Source organism: Passer domesticus, chromosome 4 (assembly GCF_036417665.1).
Source record: "Passer domesticus isolate bPasDom1 chromosome 4, bPasDom1.hap1, whole genome shotgun sequence".
Taxonomy (NCBI): Eukaryota; Metazoa; Chordata; class Aves; order Passeriformes; family Passeridae; genus Passer; species Passer domesticus.
Window position 1 is genome coordinate 67065740 of NC_087477.1, and position 26539 is coordinate 67092278.

The window sequence follows — 26539 nt, forward strand, 5'->3', positions numbered from 1 at the left end:
TCACCACCAAAATCTTTGTGCCATTTAAAATACCCTTCAAACCCAAGGGAAGTGGCAGGAGGAATTTTTGCACTTGGTTTAAGCTAACAAAAGACAAACATTAAAATTTGATCACTTTCTTTTTAAATAAAGCACTGCTGGAAAAGGAAAAGAAATTGCTTCTGGCAGACCAGATTTTTTTTATATTTTATTTTTGATATCAGATGGTAATAACTATGCACTAGATTATCTAGTAAAGGACCTGAGAAAGACAGGGCGTTTTTAGCTCTTTGGAGAAGCAAATGAAGTCTGGACATGTCCACAGAAGTAAACTAGTTCTGTGTTGTAACAGGTGAGAGTGGTTCAAAAAGTTCACATTCTGGAAAAGAAAACAGGACAGGAAGTTCAGGATAAGGCAGAGGAAGAGCCCAGCCCAACAGTTTACCACTAAGAACTAAGGACTGATACAAAAACTGTTTTCCCCCATTCACGTACCTTAACTACTTCAGCTATAGCAATGTCTTGCATCATTTAAAGTGAATCTTGATTTACTTTTTGTCTATGGGCAAGTATGTGCATTTTGGTCACCTGTGTGAACTGTAATTCACAATGGATGAATTTCTGGCAAATTGTTCTCACACTGCTGAGCAAGTTCAGAAGTTAGCATTGCTCTTAAATGATGACCATGAGACCAACTTTTGTTGAAAAGTCACAGGCAGGAAAGTAAACTGCAAACAGATAGAGAAAATTTTATACATTAATTCTTTTTATGGACAAGAGAGGGAATATGCTTAACCTGATCCATATGTTTACAAAGCCATGAACTTATTTTTAGCTTATTAAAAATATTAATAGTGTAAATCTAATTTTAAAAAAATTTGCAGTAATATCAACAGTTCATATGGATATGAGACATCATAGTGTGACAACTTAATGACTAGAGACATTCAGGAAAAATTTGGCTTGCATATCATCCTCCCCTAGATAGTATTGGAATCTTACCTGAGACTGTAGGATGTTTTGAAATAAGCTGTTCTTGTATTGCTACTATTCTGCTTTTATAGCTCACTTGCAAGGCAGTCACACAAACCACTCATGGCTTTTTCCCCTGGTGGTTTTTTTCTTGAAAGATTGAAGGTTCCAATGAAGCCAAAGCAATATCTACTAAAATAGTGAGGAAGTCCTATGGTTGGTTTCAGATTAATGTTTTGCCTTCAAGAAAAATCAACATGTTAAAACGTCTACTACCCATGTATCTTCATCTTTTTTTTGTTCTTTCATTGGGTGGAAAACCAAAGAGATAAAGTATTAAAATGTGATCTATCCAAGCTATCTCTGAAGACATCGTATGAAGGAGTCTAGATAAAGATAAGCTAAAATAATGTGGGATAAAATGTCCTTACTAAATCATAAGGAACTTGAGGTTGAGAGTGACGTTACCGAATAGAAAGGAATGAAGACTGTATGACATACCATAAATACTTGAACAAAATTGCTAAGGGCATCTTTGCAATTAAGATGCTTATACCTGACAAGTTAGCTGTGTATTGGATATTGTGAGGGATGGTTGGGAGTTTTTCTGGGGTTTTTGCCCCTTCCCCTCAGTCTTGTTCTTTGGACATAAGATAAATGTAATAGCTTTTTTTTTTTTTTTGACTGAAGACCTTATCTGTTCCATTTTTAATACACTTCCTACCGTAAAGATAGCTGTCCTGTTCTGATGGGAAAAGGTTTGATGTCATAATTTATGTAATATAAAGCATGATTTCTATAGACTGAAGGTCTATATTGAGGTACAGACCAGCTGATATGAACTAGGAAATTTCTGCAAGGTTTAAATAGAAGTAGTATTCATATCCACCATATAAGACCCTATAAAGTTCAAAGTTTACCATTGTTCTAGTGTACAGATGTTGTCTTCTTCTAGTAATATTTCTTCTCCTCACAATGAGAGATACAAGCAGGGCTATTCCTCTGTATCTTTATATTTCTGAGTATCAGTGTTTATTATATAATGTATGTGTGTATTATATCAAATTATCTCTTGTACTGATCTGTAGAGTTTACCAGACTTTTACTTTTCTTGTTCTAGGCTTCAGAGTCAGATATTTATTTACAGGCAATTGATGAAGTTACTCTTTACTCACCTTGACCATACACCATATTATCATTGACCATATTATCATTGTCACTGACTTGTAACTTTATAGTAGCTGAGTTCATAATCACACTGCTTCACTTCCTTAGGCTATAGAGCTGAAAAATGGTTTTTGTTTATGTTTAAGGCCTTTATTTGCTCACATGCAACTTTCTGAGGTCTCAGGCACATGGTCCCAGCTACCTGCCTTACTAAGTAAGTGTTCCCACCTGGGAGGCAAAAAATGTCTTCCACTGATGCCTTTCGGTCACATGTGAGACTGAATTCCCTGGTTGCTCTGTTTTCCTGCTTTTAATCTTAGATTACTTTGCCTCTTTTCATCACTGGCTCCTGGGAACTGATTTAAAGTGGTATGAAAAGGCAGATGAGGGAGGTTTGCCCATACCACAGGTAGTTGTGGCCATACTTGTCAGAGAAATGGCAAAATGGTTACAGAAGAATATGTGGTAGAAGATAGGGAAACAAATGATCCTAAATAGATATTGAATAAGGCCTGCAAAATCTACCCACTTATGTAGTGTGCATCTTCAGGGCCCTAACACAGACTCAGATGTCTTCTTTACGGGTCCAGCAATGCTAAATGGGTATAACACCCTGTGATTCATATCCTGATGACCATTTCCTGCCTGAAGCACACAGTGCATAGCTTATTCAGGCTTAGTCTGTATGTATGAAGCCTAGATGAATTTCCAGTTGCCTGGAAATTATAACAAAATTATTCTTGGAATGAATTTTTTTGCCTGTAATGAAATAAGAGTCCAGAGTAGAAAAAATATTATGTAGTTTAGAGCAGTAGAGTTTTGAGTGCATATAAACCTTTCTCACTACTCATGAACAAGGTCCAGCTCCCATAGATATGATCAGATCAACTCTATTTTAAATGGTTTTCCTCTATGTCAGAGTCAAATTTTATACACTTTTTGTGACAACTCACCAGCTGTATTATGTGGGAAGAAGATCTAGGGGTCCTTATTACAATGACAACTCTTTTGGAAAATCTGGAGTAGACTGGTCATGTTCCCTACAGGGCATTACTGAAGGATTCCACAGGAATGTTGATAAACTGTTTTCATTCTCAATATCTGCAGGACCCTGCCAAAAGGGAAAACAGATCACAGACCTAGCAGTATGGTAATTTAACTTGCTCTCAGCATTGGTACTTCATATTTAATAATTAACAGAATCAAACTTTTCGTGAAGGAGAACTGTTGCAAAATTGCTTTAACCAAGATGTAGGCTTTGACAAAATGTTTGGACTTTGGTATCTCCCTTCTGTCTGTCTCCTCCCTGAGGAAGTAGCTGCAGTATATTCACTCAAATACATTGCAATTCATGCCAGATTGAGGACGTAAAAACTTAAGGATATATACTTTTCAGTCTTAAACTTTAGGTTAATTAGAGCATCAAGTCATAAGTAGAATAAAAGGGGAAAGAAAATGCTTGAAAACTATGAGGAAGCCCTTGACTTAGAAGAAGAAATCTGGATTTTGACCATTTATGGGAAATCCTCGGGGCATATAAGTTGCAATAAGTTGCAACAGATAGTTACTGAGGTTATGAAGTCTACTTTTTTAAACTATAAATATATATATATTTCAGGTAAGTATATATACATATATAAGTACATGTATGCAGTGAAAACAAGCTTCCTCAGAATACATTTACTTGCTGGCCTAAGCTGAAAGTAGTTCTTATATTTACAGAATTCTCATGGCTGATTTGGTGCAATGCTTGTTCTATTGTCTTAAGAATGCTGCACACCCAGTATTGTCTGGTTTGCAGCCAATTTCTGATACTTCTCTCTTTAACAGGTTAATGTAGGTTTTGGGGTCAACACAACCTTCATGGTATTTTTATTTTGTATGGACATGATATGGATATGTTGTAGTTATAGAAAATCTCAAAGATTTATGGAACTTATAGACTATTATAGCTATTACAGGTTTCTGTAACAGCAAAGATTTTTTTTTTCTGTTGAGATTTCTCTTGCATTAAGTATAGACATAAATATATGCAGAGTGTGATACAATTAAATGAGTTATAAGAACTTTTTTCTCTTGGACACAACCCCAAACTTTCTTGTAAATGAAACTAAGATAAGAGTCCAAAGCCACCAAAAAAATAAAAAAAACCACACTCATATACTTAATATTAGTATGCCTCAATCATTTTTTTGTTTGAGAATAGTCAGAAATAATATATTTTAAGTTGAAAGGCATGCCATACATACAAAACAGGATCTGTATTATAAGGAAAATAATATTTTAGTTTATTGGTAACACTGCCCTGCAACTTTGCATACAGGTATTCAATATATATTGAACATTAAAAGTTAGTAGTCTGACTGCTGCAGTGAGAATTTTACAGTGCATGCACAGAAGTTAATGTGCAACATGAAAACTGCATTATGCCATTTTATGTTGCAGCAGGTAAATCGCAGTCCTGTTTATTCTCCAGCACAAAGCATGGGCTGGCTGTAGGAGGTAGGCTGGGAAGTTGCTCATGTTTGACACTGCAGCGTTCGGGAGTGATGAATATTTAATTGGGTAAGTGTGGACCGTGGGGGAGGTTGAGGCAGCTGTAGCTCTTGGTTGACTGTCTGCAGTATCATCTTAGAGAGTTGTGTGAAAATGAATCCTTGGGGTAAGCTTCAAGGACACTGAGTAGGTAAAAAAGGCATTCTGAGAGCAGCTAGCTCAGGGAAGGTGGGAATAATAGAGATAAATGTTTTAAGTATTTCTGTTACACTGGTCAAAGATTCTGGTGGGCTAAGCCAACATGTTTTATTAGTTTACATAAACGTATTAGAAAATTCAGTTGGAACCTATAGAGTCTGGGACTATAACAGCAATGAAAATAATTTATTTTATGCAGGTATTAGCTATCAGAATAGAGCACATGTATAATTTGTTGATATTATGCAAACAGTGTGAAGTAGCAGTCATTTCTCTGTAGTCTTATTTTAAACACAGCAACAGAGCTGTTTGAAGATATTATTCTTAGCAAGCTTTCAGGAGAAATTAAAGACTAAAAACAAAAGCAGGAAGACTGTATTAATTTTCAGTAGCATAGGCCAGGATAAAGATTTCTTACTATTTTTTTTCCACATTTAAAAACATTGCATGCAGTTTGGATAAGTAACAGTTGGGCTAATAGGAAGGTTTTAATTCTGCTATGAAGAGTATAAAAAAATTAAAGAAGGTAAATAAGTCTGTATTCATAACCAGGGACATTGGCAGCCCCTCACTCTCTGTCCCGGGCTCTGTGGAAGGCATTGTTCCTACAAGACAGAACCAGATCATATCCACATCCCATGTAGACATACATTTTAATATGGAATGCATGGAGCAAGAAACAGTTTCATGTTCCTTGTTGTCACTATAACATTCAGGATAGACAACAAAGAACAATAAATATTTTAATCTAAGTAAATTTAGCTAGCATGTTATTGCTAATCAGTTAGGAAGGGAACATATGCCTGCATCTCTGCTTCCCCAGCTCATCTTCTTTCATATAACCATCTCTGGTCTGTGTTAATACCCAAGACTAAATTTGAGCAAATGACGTGCAAGAGAATTTTTGTTGCTATTCACTGGCTGTGGCTAAAAGTGGTAGCTGATATTTTCATGGACATCATGAATAATTTGGAATTACTTCTGCGGTTTCCAGTGACTTCTGTGATGAATGACTCTCATCCTGCTGCATCCACTTGAATAATGATGGCGAACTTGGGACACCTCAGTGCACAATACTGTCAAGTCAAGAAGTATAAGTCCACAGAAGAGCTATTAAAATAAATACAGTAGGGACTGTGATTTAAGAGGACCCTTACTTTTATGACAGGCGAGGAGCAACTGAAGAGAGATCTGATGATGGTCATCTACTTGTGGCAGCTGTTTATTATGCTCTATCGTAAACATCTTGCTGTTACCTTGTGCTCACCCATCTGTTTGTTTCTGCCCATCTGTTATTGCTTGCCATGTGCTTAGGTTGTAAATATCACTGTTGTTTGAAATAAAAAGGTTAATAGTCCTTTGATTAAAAAAAATTCCAGTTATTGAATTCAGTATTTGCATTAAGGAATAAAAAAGCTCTTACAAGCCTCTGGAGTCAACATCAAGGAAACTCTGTACAGGTTTTCTGTGCTCCTGGATAACTTCCTGTGGTTACCCTTTCTGATGAGGTTGAAGCATTTAATTGAGTTGATTTTTGTTGTAAGATTTCAATTTGTTTTTAGTCAATAGCAAGGGCTAGTTCAGGAGGATTTTTTTTTTTTTTAAGTCAGAGGATTGTGTGCAAATGAAAGAGGTTTACAAGGCAAATTGCCTGCAAGAAGCCAATCAGCTTCTGCTCTGTGTATGTCACTTCAGCTTCTGCTGGAGATTTTATTCCCAGACTAGCAAATTTATATTTGGCATGCACTGTCATCCTTATTCTATGGGTTTCTTCTCATCAAATATTTGTGATGGCTTTTTTTTCCTCTCCTTAAACTCTTATATGTGCTTTTGGCATTTGAGTCTTTGCCATTGTCACTTAATATGACAAGAAGCACATTTAATTTATTTTGGAATGTTTAAAGAGATGTTTTTTTCTATTTTGTTTTTATTAAATAAAATTGTATTTAGTAACTTTTTCTCTCTCAAAACATACTATAATGCTAGCTAATTCACCATTTTATACCAGTCTGTTGCAGTGGTCAGTTCTGAGACATGCAATGCTTTTGGGGATTCTATTTTTTTCTTTTTGAAAGAAGAGTCAATCACATTATCCCAGCAACCTAAGCAATATAAAAATCATTGATTTTCTTTAATTATTTGAGAATGTGTTTTCATGTTGCTGTTAATGTATTTCTCTTTTGGTTTTGTTTAGGTTTTTTTATAGTGAAATACTATTCCTACACAGGAACAAGTAAAGCCATATTGATACATACCTGCCAATAATGACCAGATCTGAACTACAATATTGGTGTAGTTTTTTCTTTTGCACTGTTAGACTAAAGCTATAACAGTGTGTACCCTCCTCTAAGGATGATTAGATTGCAATTCAGTTGACAACAGGTGAGCCTGGCACACGGACCTGTGATGCTGAGACCCTAATTGAAGTTACAAAAATGCATGTGGAATTTCATCTTTTGACTGAATAGAATTTAATTTCATACATTTTTTGGTTTTGCATTGCTTTCTTGCCATGGTGACAAAGATTTTTAAGATTTGTCTTGTAGCTTTGTGTAGAAATCCTCATAGGAATAAAATATTTTATTATCAATTAATTTGTCCTGACTGCACTATAGTATGCTTTGTACATTTAGAGATGTTTCCATTTTGCTTTTAAACTTGACTGCAGCTGTTGACAATCTTTTACAAAAACTGCATATGTTTTCCTCCCTAGTAATTTCATTCTTGCTAAGCACTTCAAAACAAAGTAATTTTGTATTTTATGTTATTGTAGGAGCCCATGAGCTGGACTTGGTGAAACGATTTGAAAATCCAGTTTACAAAGTGTTTTTACTTTTTCCTTCCATTTGTTTTTCTTAATGTCTGAAAAGAACTTCTGTTATGTGTGCATGTGTTGTATTCTTCCTCCATTTTACTTAAGTAGTATTTTTTCTAAGTACCTGGTTCCAAAGTTGGAATTTCTAGGAAATGATGCAGAATCTTCTGACATTAAGAGGGTCTTTTTCAGCGGGTTTTAGTTCAGCTCCGTGGAATATAAATTATTAGGTATGGACCTAGCTTGTAGATATAAAATGTATTTTTTTTACCTCAGTGCAAAGAGACTGGCTCGGTCTGAGTACCTTTGTGTGTCCCATCAATTAAAAAAATATAAAAAAGGCACATTACCAATATATAGAAGTTGATAGTGTCCAACTGTCTTTCATATTATTTTACTATATTTTTTCAAAAGTACCATGGTGGTTTTATTACAGTTTCTATTCTAACTTTCCTGCCCCCTTTTCTCTGATCTGCTCTCTTCATTTGGGGAAAAAAAATAAAATCTTTAGCCTTAGTCAGTCTTTCCTGCTGACCAGAGAAATATTAGGAGATGTATTTAGATCCACTGTTATAAAATACTGCACTGATTGTTAAAAAAAAATCTTGGTGAAACTAGTCAAAAATCTTCCATGAAATCTTCCTTAGGTAGCAATTAGTGTTATTGCTGTATTGAAACATAAAGGCTTAGGAAACAGTGTCAAACAGTGGTACAGCTTTATTGGAGGGGTTTTTTGGGTGAAGGAAGAGGAATACATGGTGTTGGTGATTCATGATTATGGCTTTAGAAAACCAGTATTTCAGTTGTTCAGGCTTCAGTTATTTTCAGTCTCTTATTTTGAAGTAACACTGCTAGTGACAATTCTATTAAGCAATTGGAGATGTCAAAGGATTAAAAAGGTCAAGGACTCCAGCTCAGAACCGTTTGCATTGACCTCTTCAGTTCTTTTCTAAAGAACAGACAGAGGGTTATGCTTTCAGTATCTCTTCCCCCCTACCAGTTACTTAAGGAGTTTTCCTTTCAGAGACCAGAGGAGTTCAGAAATCCCTAAGGCACATTGGCATCTCCATTACCACAAAATTTGATGGATTTTGTTGGAGGTGTATTGGGTTGGGGGTTTTTTGTTGGTTGGTTGGTTGGTTGGTTGGTTGGTTGGTTGGTTGGTTGGTTTGTTTTCTTTGTAGGTTTTTGTGGTAGGTTTTTTGGGTTGGGGGGGGGGGTGTCTTTTTTTGAATGGTTTTCTTTGGTCAAAATGTATTGTGTCTTTTCAGAAAAAAACTGTGCCAAGAAATTAGTTCCTGCTTAAGATGAGTGGCTGTAGGAAGTAGTGCAAACATGAAATACTGGAATTTGCCCACATCCTTCTCAGACTAATCCCTGTGTTGGAGTAACCTGGGGGCGTCTGTGAGCTATTTTATTTTGGTTCTTTCCATTATCTGTGTAGCTTCACTGGAAACATAAGACAGCATGCTTGTGTTTCAGATAGCAGACACAGAAACTGTGTCATCTAACTGCAACTTTGATAATGCTTTGATGTATTGTGTCTATAATGTATTTATCTCTGCTCACTGCATAATATAGACAATAGCTTGAAAATGTGCGTTCGTGTTTATTGTAATTTTTTTAAAGGCATTCACCAAAATGTTTTATGGTCAGTGCTGTCATAAAATTAGATCAGTTGATGATTTTCTTCTGTTAAGCTTTTCCTTAATGGGTTGTCTTTTCTTTTTTTCTTTTTTTTTTTTTTTTAACTGTATTAGGCATTACATATTGCATCACCCTCTAATGCAATAGAGCTGTTCTCTATGAGGGAAGTACTGTAAGGGAAATGAAAACATATTCTTTGGGTTCTGTGGTCATGGATGTAGACTACAGCAGATAATTTTTATTAATAAGAAATACTTCTCAGCAAGTTGGAAAACAATGAATTTATAATGGAATAGTGAGGAGTACAGGTAGCTTCCTGACGAGACTTTCTTGGAGACATCCTAAAGCTAACTGTGCCAGAGCCTCTTTTGCAGCTGCCGCAGGTCAGGGGGCTGGCAAGCAGGGGCAGCTCCCGCACAGAGCTACCTGCAGGATTTCTTCGCGCCGTACAGGTGTGCAGTGCCCGGGCGTTTGCAGTGCCCTGGCGTTTCCATGACCTTCACGCAGGCTACGGGGCCCGAGGCCGACGTGCAGGGCGCAGGTGAGGGGAGCCCCGCACACCTCGGTTGCGCTCCCGCGGGTCAGGCAGGGCCAGGACCGTCCCCCCGGCCCCGGCGAGCGCGGCCGGCCCGGGCGGGGCTCCGCTCTGGGCTGGGCTCGCCTCCGCCCGGCACCGCGGGAGCGGAGCGCTGCCGTGCCCCGGGAGGAGCGCAGGGCGGAGCGGCTCCGGGGGGCAGTGCTGTGCTGTGCTGTGCCGTGCCGTGCCGTGCCGTGCCGTGCTGTGGGGCGGGCACCGGCACCGCCCCGCCCGCCGGGCTGCGCGCCCGCGGAGCCGCCGCGGCCAGCGCCTGCCGCGGGTCCGGCCGCGGGGGCGCCGGGGGCCGCGCCAGTGCCTGCAGCGCGCCGCGCCGAGCCCGAGCCGAGCCGTGCCGTGCCGTGCCGTGCCGTGTCGTGTCGTGTCCTGCCCAGCCGAGCCGTGCCGTGCCGAGCCGAGCCGTGTCGTGTCGTGTCGTGCCCAGCCGAGCCGTGTCCTGCCCAGCCGAGCCGTGCCGCACCGCGCTGTGCCGTGGCAGCGCCCGCGCCGCGCAGCGCCGGCCGCCGCGGGCTCCCTTGCGCAGCCACCCGAGGTCGATCGGCGGAGTTTGCTCGGCCGTGAGGAGGCGGCGAGGCCGTGCGAGGCTCTGAGCTGCCCCAGAAGTTTGCTGGCAGAAACTGTTCCCTTTACTGGCAAAGTCGTCAGGCTCTCTCTCCTCAGAGGAATACCCCATTGCCTAAGATGAGTGGCTGTAGGAAGCGGTGTAAGCGGGAAATAATGAAATTTGCCCAGTACCTTCTCAGGCTAATCACAGGTTCTCTTCACACAGGTAATGACTGTTTTTCTCTGTAGTCGAGCTGTTCAGCATGATAACGAGAGAATTGCCTAAGGATAATACAGGGTTGTCATTGTTTTATATTATCATTCCTTTCATCTTATAAATAATAATAAAAGAAGATCTGTGAACTACTTTGTGGCTAAGCATAATGAAAACAGAGCATAGTCTGATGTTATAGTGTTTAGACAGTCTGACATTCTCTAAGCCTTTACACACACGAGCCCAAACTGGGATGTGAGTGTACGTGGTTCCACCTGTCCACCTGTGTGTGTTAACGGCACTGCAGAGAAGACACGTTGGTCATAAAGGATGAATCTTATGTGTTTTATTTTCACTGTTTCTTGGACTGATATTTTTTAACAAGCACACTACATTCTCTTTCTCAGAGGCTTGGTTTTGCTTATCTAAAAATGTAAATCAGCTGCAATCTGTCAATGGGATGTTATGGTATCTTGTAGGAAATTGTAAATAACACTTGTGCTTTGCCTGTAAGGAATTTGAAACATAGTGGTTGTCAGCTTTCCATAGGTAATTTTTTTTTCTGTAACCTTGGACAAAGTGTGCAGTACCAGGGAAGGTTTCTAAGCTAGACTGAGCAGATGCTGTAGTTTTCTTATCACTTTGGAAAATATACTTTTCTCACAATTCAGCATTTTCTGTGGCTGTTCTCAACAGCTGACAAATATGATAACTTACATGATGTCATTCTGTATTTATAAAATATAATTGTTCTTCTTTCTAGACTTCAGTTACTTTTTTTTCCCTTGCAGAGTTGCAAGTTCAGCATCAGCAGATAATATCCAATTATGCTAACACGATTGTTGAGAATTAAAAGCCATTTATTTAAAGTCATCTGAAAGTTTCAGCTGGTTATTTTAATTTATTTGGTGGTAGTGTGTTGGCTATTTGTGTTTTTTGTTTTGGCACTGATGAAAAGATTTGAGAGCAAAGTTGACTCTTTAGCAATAATTGGAAGAATTGATGCATACAATTAATCAGACTTGGGATTACAATGCTATAAAAGTCATAGCACAAACACTGACAATGTGTACTTCATAGAATGCTTGTAACTTTTGGAAATCTGACACAGCTTTTTAATAACTTTGAGTGTCTGGTAACAGAATTTCTCTACCTTTATTTTCTCTATCATTCCTAGTCTATTGTAGTTTCTCTTTTGTGAACTGCATCAATTCATATTTTTCTGAAAACACTGGTTTCTTGCTCCTTTGGGTTGCTATGGAAATTAAATAATATATGATACAAGAAGAAAGATGTGTTAGAAATTCATAGCAATACTCTTTTCACAAAGTCATGCGAGCTTTTCCTTTCCTATCTAGTGAATGATGCACACACTACTCTATTTTTCAGATTGACATTTGTGCTGCAGCCTTTCTGAGCTCACAGTTCAAAACCATTTCCAGGACTTGCTGTGGACACTGATTCATATGCTATCACTAAAAGAAGTTATTTTTTTGCAATTAAGCAGCATGTATTCGATGACAAAAAGCAAAGTGGAGTGGCCTCAGATGTGTTTCCTTAAAGGCAAGCAAGCAAAAAATCCCCGCTCTTAGGAAGAGCTGAGATACTTCTGAGGAGATTTTCAGTTTGTTTTTACTGCAGGTAATGGTATCTTACTACTCTTATTAAGTTAATAGACTTCATCATGTTCAAATGATGTGGCAAATGAGGTCAGGATAATGTGATAATACCTGAAATGCCAAGGGAGGTAGAGCTCCACTGTTAAACTCCTGCATAGCCCAGTCCTACTCAGTAACCTCAACTGTTGCAAACCAGTTGTGTTCTGCCTGAAAAATGTAATGCATAATTTATTCTGTTGATAATTAGTTGATAATTAATGAAGATGAATGAGAAAGCCTAGTTGAAAGTGATAGAAAGTTATACTTTGTATATTAAAGATACTGCTGTTTCTATCTTAAGCATTTAAAAATTTAGGATAGGTATCAGAAACAAAGAAGTGTGCTTATTTAACTTTTTAGAAGCAGGCAATCTCCTCACGCAAGTGGCCAATTAATTTCAAAGTGTACATGATTACTAAGAAGCACAATGGTGAATGTAATTTAATTTATGTGTTGATATTATTTGGCTTCTAATTTCTTTTTCAGGTGTTCTTTAATATTTAAATTATACTTAATAGTTTGGAACTACACATTCTTGAAAGTACTTGCACTGAGTCTAATCCATCCCTTCTTCCTCTATGGGTAGGCATGTGGAATATATACTTAATCTATACATTTGTACAATCTGTGCTGCAGCTGGTGTGGTGACAATGATCAGAAAACAAAACAAAGTAATATAGGAGGGAGACTGGGCTTACTGGCTGTGGGCCTGGCTAAGGAGTCACTGTTGATTACTGGTTCTATAGCTTGTGTTTCATAACCATTTATAGCACTACAGACCTGTTCTGTGGTGAATCTGAATGTTTAAAATAAAAATGGTCTCATATAGCTGTCTGTAATAATACATAAGCATGGACTTGTACTTCATAGTCCACTCAGCTGGAACCAATGTTAATGAAACTGCCCCCTTGCTTGAAGGTAAATGCTGTATAAATCTTTACAATGGGTTTTAAGTGGCACTCTCTGCATGAATACATCCAGATCTCTCTCAGTTTTTTTTTACAGCAAGTCACTATGATTGATAGCAAAATGTAGTGAAAAGAAATAGTCTTTTAAACAAAGTTTTTAATTTCCCATGATTTCTGTTATTTAGTAAGTTGACGTGTTTCCACAAGTGAAACATATTCCCTCACTGAAGATGGCAAACCAAAAATCATACCAGTCCCTACTTTGTTGCCTCCTGCCTCTTGACTTGCAAGCACCTGGTCTTTGAAACACTGTCATAAAATCTTGGCACTGCTCTTGAGAATGTTTTAGTTTTTGGATGCAACATGGATTTTTATATTATAAATAACAAAATTAATCATTTTGAGATCAAGAAGTAGGTCACAGATTATTTTAAAATGGAGGAAAAGTGATTTCAGAGCAATGGCTATGAAATTTTTCTTAACTGTCACAAATGATGAAAGATTAAAGAGATGATAGAACCAAAACTGCCACTGAATTTAGTGGTAGATTTTCAAAATTACATCTCTTTCAGGCATGTTTTTATTAAATGCCTGATATGACCTATTCATGTAGGAGGCCAGGTTTTACAGGACAGATTCAAATTCCCAGTTTACATATGTATGTATACAGGGAATGAAGTGGAGAACAGCCTTGGTTGTGAAATTGTAGTCCCTCCAACAAACTGAAGTTACCTCACTCTTCTAGGCTTTTGTAGATTAGGTTATGGATTGACGTGGGTTTTTTTGACTTCTTTAGATTTTCTGGGGGTTTTGTTTGTTTCTTTGTTTTTGAATCTCCAGGTTGATTAAATTGGTAAAAAGTAGCATTTATTAAAGGCTTCATATTTTTCTGAGGGAAAAAAAAAGCAAACCAATTAGTGAATGCAGGTTGTATTTTCTGATGGCATGTTCTTTGATAAAACAAATTACCACACGTAGTCTCTAGTCCTTCATTTTGCTTTTTTGTTGTTTTTGCACAGAAATGTTTTGTGGCCTACTGCCAAGAGGAGTATATCATCTGAGCATAGCTCTGAAGCTGTGGGAGGCCTCAGAACTCTACTCCTCTGACTGTCCTATTTCATGTGCCTATCAATGCCAAAAGTCTGAGACTCTGTAGGACAGTAGTTTAGTCTGAATTCCTTCACGGGCTGCTCCTGGGTAAATCCAAGAGGAATCGCCTTTTTTTGAATGAGATTACCAGATTCCCTTAATTTCTATGATGCATAATATGAGAAGTAGAATAAATTAAAAGACAAAAAAAGGCAAAATCAAAATAATCTTAAAAATATGAGACAAAGAGAGCAGATAAAAAGAAAGTTCCCCTTTTTATGCAAACAGGATATAACGTAAAATTACTTTAAAAGGACCTTTTATCTTGAAGATGTTATGGAAAACCTAAAAACATCAACATCCATGGGAAAACAGGTTTAATATGTTTCCAAATGCCTTCTTTATTGCTGAAATATTTCTTTTTTCTTTCTTTCTTTTTTTTTTTTATGCCAAATCAGTATTATTCATGAGCCTAATTAGTCTTTTTTCATTTATTTTTAATAGGAAAGAATTCCAGATTCAAGGTTGGGATCTCTTGGCTGTTGCCTATGAGGTAGTTTGAACCTCTGGGGTGTCAGAAACTTTTCCTACACAGAGGTGCAGTGTTCTCTCTATAGATAATTTCACAAGTTCCAGTATGCAAGAGTGAAATATTTGCCATGTCCTGTTTAGGGCAAGAAGTCTCACTAATTTAAAAGACAGCATTCCAGATTTAATTTGAAATTCTGCATTGTACTTTATGCTTGCTCAATTTCCTGATTAGGACTGGCAACTTCTGCGGGTGCTGTCTTGGTATTCACCTTCCTCTGAGGGAAATCCCTTCAGTGGAGCATGTGGTGGATGCTGAATGTCAGGGATTTAGAGTAGGTTTCATGTACTACCTGGCAGAGGTGTTTGAGCATGAAATATCAGACTTTGAAAGAACAATACCTGAAAAATCAACCAACCGAAAACTCCCCCAAATTTTTGTTTTGTTTTGTTTTTGTTGTTAGCTCTTGTTAAATATATTAGGTGAATTTTGCCCAAGTCCTACTGTAATGTTTCTAGGATTTTTCATTTATTGCATTGTTGAGTACCTGGCTTTTGAAAACACTTTTATATTACATTATTCTTCTGTGTATTATCACTCCAATAGGCATTTTGTTTAGAATAGGCTGTAGTACAGACAGTGCTCTGAGACAAAAGACCAAGATGTGTTGAGCTTAGTAGCAGGCTACTACTACTAATGTGAAATATATTCTGGAAAAAGCTGAGAATGCCTTAACATAATGTATTTAAGATGCGTTCTACTTTAAATTGGAAAAAAATTTAAAATATTTTGTTTGTTCCCTCAAAAATATCAATCCTACCTATATACCTCTCACATGCTGCAGATTTACTGTGAACTTTCAGCAATTTTGTAGAAAATTGCTCGGATTTCAAGTAATATAATTTGTTCACAAAATGTGTTATAATAAATTGCATTTAAACACTCAAAAATTATAAATTTTTCCCTCGTCAGAAATGGGTCTACACAGACTGCCTTTGCTCTTCCTGATTTGCAATTCAGTGTTGTGCAAAATGTTTCAGCTTCAAGTTCTGTAATCCTGCATATTTGAGATAGGCTGAACTTCACAGATGCATGAAGCAGTAGTGGATACCTTGAAGTGGGGCATCTGAAGGCAACACCCTAATCTTTAAACATATTCTCCTGAATATTTTTAAATATTTGACTCAAATGTTCCAATGTTTTTCAGGCATTAACATCATATAACCTATTTAAGGAAAATTTTTTCCAGATCTTCCAAAAGAGCCCTCACTGAAGTCTTAAGGCTTCTTACAGTGTGTTAATTAAAAAAGGACGAAGTTAGCATACAATCTCTGTTGAAAAAGTTGAGGTTTTACTCTCACATTCCAAGTCTGAATCTTAATTAAAATAAAAGATACAGTTCATCTTCTCTTGCAAATGACATGTTGGAAAGCATCCTGTAGTCATCATTAACTGTACTGTTCTTGTAGGAGTCCAAACCATTGATGTAATTTATAAATATAGTACCAAAAATTCAGCTGCAGGTAAGGCACAGTACTTGATAACATGCTTAAAAATACTCTTAAAGGAACTTTTTTAAAGTTACCAAATCCTGCAGACAAAATGTTGGGAAATGGTAGCATTAGGACTGTCTTAGCCTTGTACAATAAAATACAGTTCTTCGCTGTGTGTGTACTTTTCATTTAACCATTTCACAGAGTAGCTTGGAGTATAGAAGCAGCATGGAGAATAATATATTTAGATTAGAAATTTGGGTGCAAACTGAAATAAACACAATCTTGGAATGTAGACTGGTTTTTCGGTTGTTATGTTTTTGTTTCTTTTATAAGGACTTTCTACTGCAGAGAGATGTACAATGATTCTCAAAGACACTAAAATGACAAATAAAATTCAATGTAGGGTAAAATGCAGTGGTACATGCTGGACAAAATGAACTTTATATCTGAATGGAGAAGCGGTGAGCTTGCTGCTGGGCAGAAATGAAACCCTGGGGCTGATAAACCTCTGAAACTCCTTACCAAAGGGTGTTAGTGCAAAAAGTTCTGCATGAGTCCAGAGGGACTGGGCAAGGAGTTGGAAAATAAACCTGTTGGGAGACACTGTCTAGATTAAACATGTAAGAATTTCCCTGAGATGAAAGTAGTCTATGACTATGAAAGTGTTAGGGGAAAATGTTCTAAGTGCTTTTTCTGTTTCCCATTTTCACTGGGCATACACTGACAGCTGTTGGTGAAGACAGAATATTGAGCTGGATGGATCCTTAGTCTAAACCAATATGGTAGTTCCTGTGTTTTTATATTGCTAACCTGCATTCAAAAAAAGGTGATTCCTCTTGGATTTACCAAGGAGCAGCCCTTGAAAGAACTCAGAATAAGCTACTCTCCTGAACAGTCTCAGACTTCTGGCAGTGATAGGCACATGAAATAGGACAGTCAGAGGAGTGCAGCTGGAGGTCTCCCAACCTATGCTCAGATGATGTATTCCTCTTGGCAGTAGGCCACAAAACATTCCTGTGCAAAAACAACAACAAAAAAGCAAAATGAAGGACTAGAGACTATGTGTGGTAATCTGTTTTATCAAAGAATATGCCATCAGAAAATACAACCTACATTTACTAATTGGTAAGGGTTTTTTTTTTACCTCAGAAAAATATGAAGCCTTTGATAAATGCTACTTTACACCAGTTTCATCAGTCTTGATATTTAAAAATGAACAAACACAAAACCCAGTCACAAAAGTCAAAATACACTTCTCTGGGGTTAGGATGTTTTCAGTGTTTCAGTGGTGTAGTACCACACTTCAGCAGCTGTAATCCTGTCTCTTTTTGTTCTCAACAAGTGATCTCACCTCAGCACCTTCCTGCAATTGCCAGAAGTTTAAAGGAGATCATTTAAATGGAGTTATAAACTGAGTATGAAGTCAACTGAAATAGTTTTTCAGGCAGTGTTTTTAAAGATTATTGTTACTAATCACTTTATGGTTTGGTTTTTTTATTATTATCTTGGGTTTGTTAGGCTTCACATATGGAGTAGCATTAGGATAAGTTCTATGAACTAGTCCATAGGAAAGTGTATGTGTATATACATTTTTTTCCCTGTAGTATTAAATACACTAAAAAGGGATTAGAAACTCTAGTTATGTGAGAAAAAAATTAGTATGTAACATCTAAATCAGGGATAGCTAGGGAAGATGGGTGCATCCTACCAGTAGCAGTGTCAGTAGCTGACCATTTGAATGGAGGTTTTAAAACCCCAGTATTTTTGGATCTGCTTCATAGTTTTATTTGTGGCAGTTAAGGGAAAGATGCAAGCTGGGAATAAAAATGAGAAACCATGACAATCTCATTCACCCAAATAGGACAATATATCTACTTACATTTAGTGACTTGAGTGATAGTGTGTATTTTAACTTTTACTTTCATGGATGTCCCTGTCTTCCAAACTGGGATAACCACGTGTTGATACTTAACAGTCTGCAAGGGCTATCTTAAATCTGAGCCTGTATTAACAGAAAATATTTTCTTTATTTGTTTAATATGTGAATTCTGTAAGAACATTAGAGATAAATTATGGCCAGTTCAATATCATGTTTGGATATAAAGTTAATGGCCAAGCTGGAAAATAGCAGTGCTATGTTGGCTTGGAAATACGTGGGCACTGAGCTACCTGCTAACAGCACTTCAGTCTTTAATTGGTTATTCTGTGTGACTGGCTCTGATAGAGCCAAACAGAAACAGCAGAACAGATAAAATTCAGTGCTGCTTTGTGGCTGGTGAATGCCAATCTTATGTCCCGTTACACTGGCACTCACCTGTTTATTGGCAATAACACAGTGACCCCAGTTGTCACATCACCTCTGTTCTCTTTCCTGGTGTGGTGTGATGGTCTTTACTTGCTTTACTGTGTTTTCAGACCCAGTTAATTTGTAACATTTATATTTCCTGTGTATAACCCAGTTCATTTGAACTCCACTTATAGATTTTTATGTGTCTCTGAATTGGTTTGAATATTGACTCATGTGAACTCTTCACTTGCCTTCTGTCTCTCAATGATGACAGCCTGTCATAGAAGACAATGCAATTCACTCCAATACTTCTTTCATTTCCAGAATTGAAATACTGACTTTTGAAGTAATTTAAAATAAAACAAACAAAATAAAAACTGTCTGAAATTAAACTCCTGAACTTTTCCTTTCAAAAAGCTGTCAAAATCAGATGACTTTTTTTTTAACATTAACTAAGATACTACCTTTATATTCTAAGTGCAAATGTATGTCTTTGTATTTTTAAGTGTAATCTGTATCATGGTACAAATATGTATACTCTTGGATTTAGGGTGTTCACTCCTCTGAAATGCTTCCAAAAATTAAAAAATATTTTATTTTGTAAACTTCCTTTTTAAAGCTACAGCAGATAGTCTAGGGGGTCCTGCTACTGAGCGTTTCTGCTAATGTTGAACATTTTGAACAGGTAACATATATAGGTTATTATTAGATTCCTGCAGTATTAAACTCTAACTTGTTTTAATTCTGCATTTGAAGTTCTATTCCAAATAATATAGATGCCATAGTTTTATAAATTAAGTTTGTCATTACTGTTTCTTCAGAATACGTAAACCCAAAGTAAGCATGTACAATACATGGTGTGTGTGTGTGTGTGTGTGTGTATGTGTGTGTGTGTGTGTCAAATAGACTCTTTAGCTTTTAATACTAGTTACAATTTGATTTACCCTCTTGAGCTTTTTATGGAGTCCCCATCTAGGCAGTGTGATTAATTTTAAACATAAAATAAAAGTGTTTGGGATGGAGAGGAAAAAAGTCTGTTTTCATCAACAGCCATACTCCATTAGTTTAAGAAATTGAATAAATACGAAAAGAGGTACTAGATTTTGTGTCTATTAGTCTGGTTTTCGTCAGCAGATTTGTAATTTTTTAAATGCCCTTTAAGAGGCATGTGAATAAAGCCAAACAACATTGAGAATTTGTGCAGTGCAGACCTTTCTGTGACAGCTATTGTAAACTTCATTTAATTTCAGGGAAAAAAGTGACAGTTGATCATTTGTATTTGATTTATAGTAACACTTGCAAAGGTCAGCAGTAAATAGATTCCTTAGTCAACTCTAAAAATAGGAATTGGGCTGTTATGTCATTTACTTCTCAAAAATGTGTCCATAGATTCTTTATTCTAATAACTACATTTCATTACATTAGTTGAAGAATTTCTTTAAGAATCCCAGGTCAGGTTTTCCCCTCAGATGATTTCCTTGGGACAGAGACATGATTTGATTTGGGGGCTCTGGTTTCTGCAGCACTTAAAAACTGAAAGTTGCTGTCAAATGTGGTGCGGACACACAAAGAGATGCATCCAGCTTGGGACCAGAAAAATTGGGTTCATTTCTAATCGATTAGAATACACATAGTATGGGTACATACACCTGGGACAAGCAACTGTTGATTATTTAGACTATTTTGGATTATGTAAAAATTATTATTTTTACCTTTATAAAAATATATATTTAAAATTTATAAGTACACCCAGTTTAAAATAAATTCCTCTTCTCTATAATGTTAATTTTCATGTAGAAGTTTTAAATGTGCTCATATCAGCATCTCTCAGGTACAATCAGTACTCTTACCATCTATTTCACTGTCAGTGATGCCTGTGGAATCCACAGCAGTAAAATCTGCAGAGCCTTCTGTAGAAAATGCATCTGAAATTGCTTCATTACTGTCAATGTGAGGCTAATGATTATATATATTTAGTCAATTTCCTCAAATTATCATATGTTTGTTCCCAGACAAACAAATATTAAGCAACAATGATAAGCTGCTTTTGAATTGCTGTACTGCAGCCTAACACAAGTTTGGTAAGCTGCTTCCATTGCTGCTTCAGAAAAGGAGTTAAAACATAAGAGAAATGTAAGGAATTGTCTTCATGTGAAGATTTAATTGAAATTAAGTAAAACTGTTGCATTTTAGAAAAATCAGAACTGAAGTGACCTCATTTTAATTTAACATAATTCATTTCTCAAGGAAATGAAACCAAATTCTATTTTAATTCTGAATGAGTGGGTCTCAGCAGTGACTGAATTAATCTTAACTATTCCACCTTACTGATAATTAATAATTAACTTCCCTGAGTAGCCTATGGGTACAGCTCCTCAGGATTCTTGAAAAGGCATAAGGGCTTTTTACTGAGGACAAGAAAAACTTTAACTTATTCAATCAGCTAATAACTTTTAAAAATGTAACCAAATGAAGAAAATTAGATGCAACTTAATGTCAAGAGAACAAAAAATATAAAATAAGACTGTAAGGAAAATTAAGGCTGAGGGTAAGGAAAGAGGATGGAGGAGAAAAAAAAGCACAAGTGACACTAGTAAATAAAAATGTACATTTATGCACAGCCTCTGGTGCCTCTATGTTATTGTGTATCAGATTCATCCTTGGTGTAAAGCTGCAGGCAAATCTGTACCAATGAAGAGTTTGGTCTGAGAGAAATATTAGTGGGACAGCATGGTGTCATGTCTTCACTCTCAATACTCTGAACCTTTAGCATTGAAGGCAAAATTTTTACATTGTAGAAATATTTATTCCTTCAAAATTGGACTGATTTTTGAGTCCAGTGAGTTACAACAGTGACTGAAATGCATGTTGGGGAAGACTGAGGTGATGTTGGGTGAGACAGAGGTGATGGTGGCTGACAGTCAGTACTCACTTTCAGTTTGATGTATCTGTTACCCTGACTGCTGGTTTTGGAAGTTTCATTGCTATTCAGGCATTCTCCCTCTTGCCACACACAGGTGAATTTAAGTGCTGCAACATCCCTCGCATTCATGTTCACAATGCACTGAAACTTTAATGCTGAGTGGCAGATGGGAATAGAAACAGCAGGGCATTCCTGCCCTGTGAAGACTTACCAGATGAAGTGCTTGAAGCTCCTCAAATAACTGCTGTAGTCTATTGTGAGAAACTAATTGGATTGTATGTATTGCTTACAGGAAGTTCTGGACCGATCTATTAAATTACCTACCTGTTGTCCGTATAGTGTCTTACTGTGACAGTAATTGAAATGTCATCCTGTTGAGACAGTATAGGACTAAGGCCAGTCCTTTCATGACTCGTCTGCTGAGATGTTTTCATCAATCAAGTTGTACCATATAGTAAAAAGATATCCCTTTTCATCAAGGAGGAAACTACCCTTCAAAAAGCAATAGAATTCTTGTAAATATCCTGGAGTGGGTCCGGCTGAAGGTGACAAAGATGATTAAGGGAGTGAGGGAACTGGGCCCATGCAGCCTCAAGAGGAGACAATTGTGAGGGGACCTCATCACTGTCTGTAAGGGAGGGTGTCAGGAGGATGGAGCCAGGTTCTGCTCAGTGGTGACAAGAAATAGGATGAGAGGCAATGGGCAGAAGCTGATGCCCAGGAAATTCCATCTGAATACGAGGAAGGACTTGCTTGCTGTGTACATGACTGCACATGAACAGGTTGCCCAGAGAAGCTGTGGAGTCTTCCTCACTGGAGATAATCAAGAACTGCCTGGACACAGTCCTGTGCCATGTGCTCTGGGATGGCCCTGCTTGTGCAGGGAGGTTGGACCAGATGGCCCACTGTGGTCCCTCCCAACCTGATCCATTCTGTGATCCACCTTAACAGTCTAAATGGGCAGTTTGCTATGTGTGTCCCCCCATTTACAAAATCACTAGTAGCACTCTTATCTCCTATCTTACCTGGTAGAGTTTATCAGTAAAAAGAGCCATGTAATGATAGAAAATAGAGCGTTTACACTTTTCAGTGCTTTTATGTTGACTGTTTACTTTTAGCTGTATTGCTGCTGATCAAAGTCAGAAAATTTAGGTTTTGAGATTTTCTTTCTACTACAGCTTACTTGTAAGATAAACATACACTGTGGCATTCATTGTATGTATGACTGTATGAACAACAACAACAACAATTTTTTACAATACTTTTCAAACAATACATTTTATTTTATATTTTGTGGTGCTACTTTTTTTTTTCAGATTTAGTTTATCTGCATTAAATACCAGATCCGTATTGCACCACAACTGCTTAAGAAATACCACCAAAGTGTATACCTGGGGATGAAGCATTCCACACTTAAATAGACTGGGCCCTGTAACTACATCTACACCTTACCTGGAGGTGCATTGGCTTTAAAATCTGACAGGGCAAAGGTTGAGAGGCAGAAATGGTTGCACCATAGTGAATTGAAAAAATGAAGTGAACATCATAGTGTGCCTGTGGATCTGGGAGCTGGGAAGGGGAATGTGCAATGCTGGAGCTTTAGCCAGCTGGGCCATGGAGGAGCAGAATTTCAAGGAAGAAGCCTTCAAACTTGTGCCTAGGGGGGACTGGGAAAGTGATGGCTAGTGGAAATATCCTGTTTCATGTTTCTGCCCACTTACAGGCTGAAGCAGTGTGGAAGATCCTAGCTGCACTTACATCTCCCTGCAGATTGAATATGGCATAGGAAGCAATGCTGAAGGTCAGTAGTTAGGAGATGAGTAGAGCTCAGCTTAGATTTTTCTGAATTATGTCTATGCGTTTAAATATCACTTATTTTGTCTCCTTACAGGATAGTTTTGTACTTGCAAAACTGATACTATATACCAAAATTTCAAAAATTTTAAAAATAATTTTTTAATAATAATCTTGAAAATAAATATTTTTCTTCACGGTAACACCTATATATATATATAGCTTTGCTTTTGCTACTTTCTGTTAAGTCCTTTATAGTCTAGGAAATTCAGGTCTTGTAGTACTCAAAAATGTAGTCCCCCTACTATAACAGTTCTATATGGTTGCTCTTCAATTCTTTTTCATACTTCTATAATAATTCAAGATATTTTGTATGCGTTTTTATGGACCTGCTGCTAAGCTAGTGTTTTCTTAGACCTATGAATTACAAGAGTATGTTTCCATTTTTCAGTACTTGTAGTCTGTCTCGATTCACCACCCTATGGTGTGAGGTAAAGTTGGTTTTCCTACCTGCCTTATATTATTATTCATCTGCCTGCTGTCTTTGATCACTTCATCCCTGGTCACTCAGTTCTGTGTGGTCCTTCTGCAGTTCTTCCACAAACCCTTCAGTGAATATCATCTGTGGATTTTTCTGGCTTCATTATTCATCCTGTGTTTCTGGATGCTTAAGAATATGCTGAACATTTGGAGCTTTGGCATTTGCCTTCTGGGGACTCCACTATAACTTTCCTCTGATGTGATGTCACTGCGTGTAACTACTGCATTTCCTGCCTTTACATATATTTTTTTTAATGTATCATTAAAGACTGGCAAACTCCTAAAAGTACTGCATCCAAATCAAGTGGTCATACACATCCTGAAAGGGAACTGATGCCATAAGATCTGCCTCAAAAAATCAGTGTTCTTACAACCAGTGGCACCTGTGTGCCACTCATTTGTTTAAATGAATTTAAAACTCTTGGAGTTTTGTGACTATTTCTCTTTGATTTGTACTAGAATAACAAGGTATTAAAACACATTACCAGTGCAGAGTGTATCTATATAAGCCACTGTGAATTTCTTCTAAACAGAACAAGGGGAATGACTCTCTTGCTCCAGTGCTTTGTGAGACTCAGTAATGCCTTTGAAGAGATTCTTCCATGGACGCTGCTGGCAATCGTTAAGATCTGTCATTCTAAAACAACACTTGATTGACTAGATAGAATGCAAAACTGATTTGAGACTTTGGTTTCACCACCAATTCCCTGACAAGGACAAGCTGGTTCAGTTCATGGGTAAGTGCAATGGGACCTTGGTGCCTACATTCTGCTGAAGTCCAAGAAAACTGGATAAAACTGCTGCCTGTGCTTTGATCCTTTCCAGTCCTGGGGCAGAAGTCATTCTGGTACAATTAAGTAGCTTGGTATCTGTCTTATGATGTAGGATTAAAGACTTAGCATTCCAGCACTGGATTCCTGAAAAGTCCAATCAAGAAAATACGTCAAAGGCATACAAATGCATAAGTGCAGTAGCACATGATTCAATGCACAGCAAAGTTGCCAGGACAACTCTCTTTCAGAAGTGAGTGATAAGCTGCTTTAATATAATTCTACAGCAGTCATACCCTTTCCTTATCCCAGCCAGAGGCTGGAATACCTTTCTCAGAAGGTCACCTTCCACACAGATTCTTTTTACAACCCAATTTGTTAACCTCTTCTCTCAGGCAGTCTGTTGCACAGTATCCTGTCTCCTAGTGACACAAAAAACCCCCTACTGGGGCTACTAAAAATTCATCATGTGTAATTTGTTGTAGATTTTTTTCCTTGCTGCCTCCCCAGACTGAGAGCAGTAGCTGTTGGAAATTGAGTGCTTAAATTACATGGCAAACTATGATAAATTTCCAGGCATAGAACGGTACCAACTGCCAAACTAAACTACTCATTTTCATTTCAGTTGGTCGTAAAAATGCAATCAAACATCCTGAATCCCAGATGGAAGTTTATAAAATTTAATTTGTTTTACTCTGGACAATTTAAAAAAAAAGAATGTGTTCTAGAAGTCATGATTTTTTTTTTTAAGAACCCATTGCATTTAGATCATTGATTTTAATAGATAATTTTTACTCTCCTTAGTATTTTTCTTTTAAATTTTTATTTTAAGCAATTTAATTATGCATCGAAATTTGACAAATAATTTGCAAGAAAATAGTAAGTGTGAAGAATTCTGCCCATCCCTTAAGAGCTTAAGAAGTCAGCTATAGAAATTGCAGTAAACTATGGGTTGGTTTTGGTGTTTGTGGATTTTTGGTTTTGTTTTTTATTTGTTTGCATTTTTGTCTGCTTGTTTTTATTTTACAGTACTGCTGACAAGAGGGCATCTGCCTCTCACGTTGATGCCTGTGAATGCCCCTTTGGTTTCCAGTTGGTCGCAGCTGCCCTTCATGCTGCTGAACTGTTGTAGTGCAGACTGGGATTCCAGCAGGCAAAGCCCTTTGTCATTGTAGATAGAGTGGAAAAGTTGAAGTGCTTGGCCCTGAACTCAAGATCTGCATTCTGATGTTTCCATTTCTGTAGAAATGCAGTACTGAACTGCAGTAGGAAAAAAATTCTGGGAAATATTTCCCATGAAGACCATTTTATATTCCTCTCTTTATTTATTTCTTGGTCTTCCTAAGAACATGTGATTTTGGCTCTGGTTTCTGCTTTCTTTTTTTTTTTTTTTTTCCCTTATGTCAGGGTATGGAGTGATGTTAAAATAACAGTTTGTTCCTGCTTGATGTTAAAATAACAGTTTGTTCCTGCTCTCAAACACATAATTAGCAGACAGCAGGGAAGAGAATTATTTTCAAAACCCAAAGAATAGGTCCCCAAATGGATGTCAATTACTGATACACAAAGTATGTAAGCTGTCAAAACTGGTGTCTGGTTTTTTGTTTGATATGTCTTGTCATGTACAGTAAGGGTTTTTTTCTGGAAACTCAGCTTCTTTATGTTATAGAAAAAAAGTACTTAAATGATAGGAAATAGTATCAATATTTCTTCATTTTTTTTCCTCAACTTGCTGAATTGAAAGTTCATTTTTTGTGCTAAATTATTTCTGTATTCATTAGATAAATCTGTATTAGGAGAAAATTTGAGGAGTTTAGTAATGTTCATACTAGGAAAGGTGCAAAGAATATATTTTAAACATACTTAAAATATTGCTTTAGAATGTCTCCAGAATGCTATAGGCCATCAAAGTAGTTGTG

At 37.3% G+C, this 26539-nt stretch overlaps 1 protein-coding gene across 5 annotated transcripts in view; it reads left to right on the forward strand.

Moving 5' to 3' along the window:
- The window catches only part of KCNIP4 (potassium voltage-gated channel interacting protein 4), a 385018-nt gene that overhangs the window by 91246 nt on the left and 267233 nt on the right, over window positions 1–26539 (forward strand). The window contains exon 1 of one of the 5 annotated variants that reach the window (XM_064418518.1): window positions 10383–10638. The exons of the other annotated variants lie outside the window; for them this stretch is intronic. Within the exon in view, the coding sequence (XP_064274588.1) occupies window positions 10551–10638 (88 nt within the window). The 5' untranslated portion in view covers window positions 10383–10550. Of the gene's footprint in view, window positions 1–10382; window positions 10639–26539 lie in introns of those variants that run through there. 5 annotated transcript variants of the gene reach the window in all.